The sequence below is a fragment of the Salmo trutta genome, unplaced genomic scaffold (assembly GCF_901001165.1).
Source record: "Salmo trutta unplaced genomic scaffold, fSalTru1.1, whole genome shotgun sequence".
NCBI classification, from domain to species: Eukaryota; Metazoa; Chordata; class Actinopteri; order Salmoniformes; family Salmonidae; genus Salmo; species Salmo trutta.
The window spans coordinates 508,834-515,707 of NW_021823509.1; the positions used below are offsets into that span (position 1 = coordinate 508,834).

Below are 6,874 nucleotides of genomic sequence, written 5' to 3' on the forward strand. Positions count from 1 at the left end.
GCAGAGCCATAGACAGGTATTTAGAGATATGGGTCTGGTCTTTAGCAGAGCCATAGACAGGTATTTAGAGATATGGGTCTGGTCTTTAGCAGAGCTATAGACAGGTATTTAGCGATATGGGTCTGGTCTTCAGAACAGCATTTCCATCAATCGGATAGCCTCGATATGCATTTGTTAATAGTTTGTTGTCAATGCGTTTCTTCATTTGTATAATGGCTGTATTGTGTGGTCCGGTGTTGCACATTAGTCAACAATACTCAACCTGTGCTGTTTCCTTTCCCTTTGTGGCAGCATTATGTGTGTGTGCGTGTGTGTTACGTTCATTTAGGTCAATCTGGCTAAGTGGCTTTCGAAATCATCTCAGGGCAGACTGGAGGGATCATTGATCAGTTGAGTTGAACACACACACACCCACACACAGCACACACACCAAACACACAGGCAAATAAGCACAAGGAATAGAGAGAAAGAAGTCTCTGCAGAACACACTTCAAAGCAAGGTTGATGCCCTTGTGCATATACACTTCTCCAAATGAAAACACACACGGTCTCCCTCTGTGATTGCCATTTCATCAGTCACAGCCAGAGAGAGAGAGCGCGAGAGAGAGAGAGAAAGAGGGAGAGAGAAAGAGATTAAGGGAGAGAGAGAGAAAGAGAAAGGGAGAGAAAGAGAAAGAAACAGAGAAAGTGAGAAAGAGGGAGAGAGAAAGGGAGAGAGAAAGAGAGAAAGGGAGAGAGAGAGAAAGAGAAAGGGAGAGAAAGAAACAGAGAAAGTGAGAAAGAGGGAGAGAGAAAGAGAGAGAAAGAGAAAGGGAGAGAAAGAGAAAGAAACAGAGAAAGTGAGAAAGAGGGAGAGAGAAAGGGAGAGAGAAAGAGAGAAAGGGAGAGAAAAAGAGAAAGAGAGAAAGGGAGAGAAAAGACAGCGTGAAAGAGAGGGAGAGAGAAAGGGAGAGAGAGTGAAAGACAGAAAGGGAGAGAGAAAAAGACAGAGCGAGAAGAGAGAGAGAGAGAAAAAGACAGAGAGAGAGAGACAGCTCACCAAAAGAGAGAGAGAGAGGCTTGAGGCAGATCACATTCCTTCTGTTTCTAAACACCTCTCCACTCCCTTCCTAATTCTCTCTCCGTCTCTCCCTCACCATGAAACATTTTCACTTTGTATGTCTTAATAAGTATAACATTATGCCTCTGAGTCCTAGAAAACCCTTTCTGCTTTCTTCATAAAGATATTTCATAACATGGTAATCATCTCCTATGCTTTTGGTGAGCTGCAAGCTGTTCCGAATCTCTCTCTCTCTCGTGCATTCGGAAGGTATTCAAACCCCTTGACTTTTTTTTACGTTAGTCTTATTATATTATTAAGTATTAAATAATAATTTTTCTTCATCAATCTACACACAATACCTCATAATGACGAAGTGAAAACAGGTTTTTAGAATGTGTAAATTTATTACAAATAAAAAACAGAATTACCTTATTTACATAAGTGTTCAGACCTTTTGCTGTGAGACTCGAAATGGAGCTCAGCTGAGATATTTCTACAGCAATCAGGCCTTTATGGAAGCCACTCCTCAGTAAAAGGCACATGACAGCCCACTTGGAGTTTGCCAAAAGGCACCTAAAGGACACTCAGACCATCAGAAACAAGATTCTCTGGTCTGATGAAACCAAGATTGAACTCTTTGGCTTGAATGCCAAGCGTCACGCCTGGAGGAAACCTTGCCCCATCCCTACTGTGAAGCATGTTGGTGGCAGCATCATGCTGTGGGGATGTTTTTCAGCAACAGGGACTGGGAGACTAGGCAGGATCGAGAGAAAGATGAACTGAGCAAAGTACAGAGTGATCCTTGATGAAAACCTGCTCCAGGGGGCTCAGGACCTCAGACTGGGGTGGAGGTTCACCTTCCAACAGGACAACGACCCTAAGCACACAGCCAAGTCAACGCAGGGGTGGCTTCGGGAAAAGTCTCTGAATGCCTTTGAGTGGCCCAGCCAGAGCCCGGACTTGAACCCAATGGAACATCTATGGAAAGACCTGGAAATAGCTGTGCAGCAATGCTCCCCATCCAACCTGACAGAGCTTGAGAGGATCTGCAGAGAAGAATGGGAGAAACTCCACAAATACAGGTGTGCTAAGCTTGTAGCGTCATACCCAAGAAGACTCACGGTTTTAATCGCTGCCAAAGATGCTTCAACAAAGTACTGAGTAAAGGGTCTGAAAACGTATGCAAATGTGATATCTCAGTTTTATATTTTTCATACATTTGCAAACATTTCTAAAAAAATGGTGGTATGGTGTGTAGATTGATTAGAAAAAAAAGTATTTAATCCATTTTAGAATTAAGCATGTGAAATGTGGGAAAACTTTCTGAACGCACTCTATATATCTTCCTATCTGTCTTTCTGAACGCACTCTATATATCTTCCTATCTGTCTTTCTGAACGCACTCTATATATCTTCCTATCTGTCTTTCTGAACGCACTCTATATATCTTCCTATCTGTCTTTCTGAACGCACTCTATATATCTTCCTATCTGTCTTTCTGAACGCACTCTATATATCTTCCTATCTGTCTTTCTGAACGCACTCTATATATCTTCCTATCTGTCTTTCTGTATTTCCCCTCTCTCTCCCTTCATCATCCCTCTCTTTAAATGTCCTCCAGGCTCAGCTTCTCCCTCCCTCCCTCCCTCCCTGCCTGCCTCCCTCCCTCCCTGCCTGCCTTCCTCCCTCCCTCCCTCCCTCCCTCCCTCCCTCCCTCCCTCCCTGCCTCCCTCCCTCCCTCCCGCCCTCCCTCCCTCCCTGCCTCCCTCCCTCTCCGTGGTCTTGTATAAATGATGTTTTCCTCCAGCCACATACTGTAGCAGCAAGGTGATGTATAGCTTCCTCCCTCCCTGCCTGCCTCCCTCCCTCCCTCCCTCCCTGCCTCCCTGCCTCCCTCCCTCCCTCCCTCCCTGAATCCCTCCCTCCCTGCCTCCCTGCCTCCCTCCCTCCCTCCCTGCCTCCCTCCCTCCCTGCCTCCCTCCCTCTCCGTGGTCTTGTATAAATGATGTTTTCCTCCAGCCACATACTGTAGCAGCAAGGTGATGTATAGCTTCCTCCCTCCCTGCCTCCCCTCCCTCCCTCCCTTCCTGCCTCCCTCCCTCCCTCCCTCCCTGCCTCCCTGCCTCCCTCCCTCCCTCCCTCCCTGCCTCCCTCCCTCCCTGCCTCCCTGCCTCCCTCCCTGCCTCCCTGCCTCCCTCCCTCCCTGCCTCCCTCCCTCCATGCCTCCCTGCCTCCCTCCCTCCCTCCCTCCCTCCCTCCCTCCCTCCCTCTCCGTGGTCTTGTATAAATTATGTTTTCCTCCAGCCACATACTGTAGCAGCAAGGTGATGTATAGCTTCCTCCTTTCCCCTCTTCCTCCCATGTCTCCCTTCCCTCTGTCTAAATGTTGCGTTTCAGTAGCTAGCTGGCGGACACTTCTCTCCTCTCCTCCCCTCCCTCCTCCCTCTCCCTCCCTCCCCTTCTTATCTCGTCCCTCCCCCTCTCTCTCTCCATGGTCTAAACATCAAGCTCAGTAGCTGTCTGGTGCTGGTGTGTTACACTGCATGGCTAGAAGCTATAATGAAGCCGGGGGACTGATGGAGAGATAATCGGAGAACCACTGAAGCAGAGCTCCGTATACAGTGTGTGTGTGTGTGTGTCTGTGTGCGTGTGTGTCTGTGTGTAGCTCCATATACAGTGTGTCTGTGTGTGTGTGAGTGTCTGTGTGTCTGTCCATTCACAGCTATCTGAACAAAAGCCAACAACATTGTTATTGGTCTCTAGAAGGCAGGAACATCAGTCTATGAGGCTCGCTGTGTTCAGTCAGGTCTTCAAATGCTTTTATTTCATGTTAGTCTGTTGTAAGGGGATGTAGGAGGCAAAGCGGGAGTTTGACTGGCTGTCTTTCCACCCTCTGTCTTTCTCTCTCACCATATCTCTCTCTTTCCACCTGAGCTCTCTCCACTTGCTTCCCTCCAGCCGCTCCCTTTCTCTCTCCCTCTTTATCTCCCTTCCCTCCCTCCCTCCCTCCCTCCCTCCCTCCCTCCCTCCCTCCCTCCCTCCCTCCCTCCCTCCCTCCCTCCCTCCCTCCCTCTCTCTATACACTAGAGGTCATTAAAAGAGAGACCAGAGCAGAGTCCAAGCCCACACAACCACCTAGGGCCATAGTTACTTCCTACTGGTTTTCTTCACTCTCTCACACACACACACACCCACAGTGACACACAGGCAATTAAAGTATCTTGTTGTTTTTACTACCTAGCAACCCCAGAGCCTCCACTGTTCTGCCCGTCGCCCCCCGGCGACAAGGGAGTGTTGCGTGATCGATCGCTTGGCAACCCAGACTACAGCGTGACATCCCTGCGAGACGCTGAACCCCCGTCACTTGCTCCGAGACGAAACACTTCAACACACACACACACACAAACACACAGACCCTATTTCACTGACCCACCTCGCTGTGAAACAAAACCCCCTAAAACCCATTTGATTTCATCGAGACATACTTGTTGTGTTGTTGTGTTAAATCTGTTCCAGGGCTGTTATTAACAGTTCTATGGCAATGCCACCTGGGGGACCAACTGAAGCACTTCCCTCAGATGGTGTTTCTGCGTGAGAAATTGTCATGTTGATTGTTATTTAAATGGGACACAGAGTCACATAACAACATTGTTTTTAATGTTTTAAATTCTCCCATGGCATTGTAACAGAAAGAGAATTAAACTAATATTGTTAAAAAAAAAGTAATGTATCTCTTCCCTCCTTTTTTCTATTAAACTGTGTACGTAACGGAAGTAAAGCCGAGGCTTTAGCTCAGAACGCTAACACAGTCTTGTGACCAGGGTTGGAACCCAGTTGGTCAGACAAAGACAGAGATATATCTAAGTGTGCCAATGGCTCTATCTATGCTCTCTATGAAATGGCTTTCTCCATAGAAATAAAAATACTAGAAGGAAAAAAAGCCCCATCATGGCACACTGACTTGAATTGAGATCCCCGTAATTAGTAGTTCTATTTCCATGGCGTTCTCAGTAACCAATAGAAAAGCCCTTCAGTAGCCTGCTGATAAGCTATAGGTACCTACTGTGTAAGAGGCTATAATGGCAAAAGCCAATGTATGTCACATATGACCTGAACAGTGCCCTGTTCTTAATGTAGAGATACGCATCACCCACTTCTGTCTATCCCTTCACTCTCCTCTCTTCCTCTCTAACTCTCTTTCCCTTTACCCAACCTTTCTCTCTTCCTTTCTATCCCTTCACTCTCCTCTCTTCCTCTCTAACTCTCTTTCCCTTTACCCAACCTTTCTCTCTTCCTTTCTATCCCTTCTTCAATCTCTCCATTGTATTATAAACGTCACAAGTCCAAGGCTTAACTCTCCCTTCCCTCTCTCTCTCCAGCCATCCCTGCCTCCCTTTCTTCAATCTCTCCATTGTATTATAAACGTCACAAGTCCAAGGCTTAACTCTCCCTTCCCTCTCTCTCTCCAGCCATCCCTGCCTCCCTTTCTTCAATCTCTCCATTGTACTGTAAACGTCTCAAGATCCAGGCTACACTCTCCCTTCCCTCTCTCTCTCCAGCCATCCCTGCCTCCCTTTCTTCAATCTCTCCATTGTACTGTAAACGTCTCAAGATCCAGGCTACACTCTCCCTTCCCTCTCTCTCTCCAGCCATCCCTGCCTCCCTTTCTTCAATCTCTCCATTGTACTGTAAACGTCTCAAGATCCAGGCTACACTCTCCCTTCCCTCTCTCTCTCCAGCCATCCCTGCCTCCCTTTCTTCAATCTCTCCATTGTACTGTAAACGTCTCAAGATCCAGGCTACACTCTCCCTTCCCTCTCTCTCTCCAGCCATCCCTGCCTCCCTTTCTTCAATCTCTCCATTGTACTGTAAACGTCTCAAGATCCAGGCTACACTCTCCCTTCCCTCTCTCTCTCCAGCCATCCCTGCCTCCCTTTCTTCAATCTCTCCATTGTACTGTAAACGTCTCAAGATCCAGGCTACACTCTCCCTTCCCTCTCTCTCTCCAGCCATCCCTGCCTCCCTTTCTTCAATCTCTCCATTGTACTGTAAACGTCTCAAGATCCAGGCTACACTCTCCCTTCCCTCTCTCTCTCCAGCCATCCCTGCCTCCCTTTCTTCAATCTCTCCATTGTACTGTAAACGTCTCAAGATCCAGGCTACACTCTCCCTTCCCTCTCTCTCTCCAGCCATCCCTGCCTCCCTTTCTTCAATCTCTCCATTGTACTGTAAACGTCTCAAGATCCAGGCTACACTCTCCCTTCCCTCTCTCTCTCCAGCCATCCCTGCCTCCCTTTCTTCAATCTCTCCATTGTACTGTAAACGTCTCAAGATCCAGGCTACACTCTCCCTTCCCTCTCTCTCTCCAGCCATCCCTGCCTCCCTTTCTTCAATCTCTCCATTGTACTGTAAACGTCTCAAGATCCAGGCTACACTCTCCCTTCCCTCTCTCTCTCCAGCCATCCCTGCCTCCCTTTCTTCAATCTCTCCATTGTACTGTAAACGTCTCAAGATCCAGGCTACACTCTCCCTTCCCTCTCTCTCTCCAGCCATCCCTGCCTCCCTTTCTTCAATCTCTCCATTGTACTGTAAACGTCTCAAGATCCAGGCTACACTCTCCCTTCCCTCTCTCTCTCCAGCCATCCCTGCCTCCCTTTCTTCAATCTCTCCATTGTACTGTAAACGTCTCAAGATCCAGGCTACACTCTCCCTTCCCTCTCTCTCTCCAGCCATCCCTGCCTCCCTTTCTTCAATCTCTCCATTGTACTGTAAACGTCTCAAGATCCAGGCTACACTCTCCCTCTCCCCTTCTCCTTCCTCCCCTCTTTCCCT

At 48.0% G+C, this 6,874-nt stretch overlaps 1 protein-coding gene across 1 annotated transcript; it reads right to left on the reverse strand.

Annotated features, from left to right (window-relative positions):
* Window positions 1–5,307: 5,307 nt before the first annotated feature.
* LOC115191192 (uncharacterized) lies at window positions 5,308–6,874 on the reverse strand. The gene is made up of 2 exons (XM_029749127.1): window positions 5,447–6,874; window positions 5,308–5,356 (listed from the first exon to the last, which is right to left on the reverse strand). Exon 1 carries the CDS (start codon window positions 6,773–6,775, stop codon window positions 5,483–5,485), a length of 1,293 nt encoding a protein of 430 aa, XP_029604987.1. The 5' UTR covers window positions 6,776–6,874; the 3' UTR covers window positions 5,308–5,356; window positions 5,447–5,482.

Coding starts and splice junctions, on each gene's coding strand:
- LOC115191192 (XM_029749127.1), bottom strand. CDS start 6,775: ATGGCTGGAGAGAGAGAGGGAAGGGAGAGTGTAGCCTGGATCTTGAGA.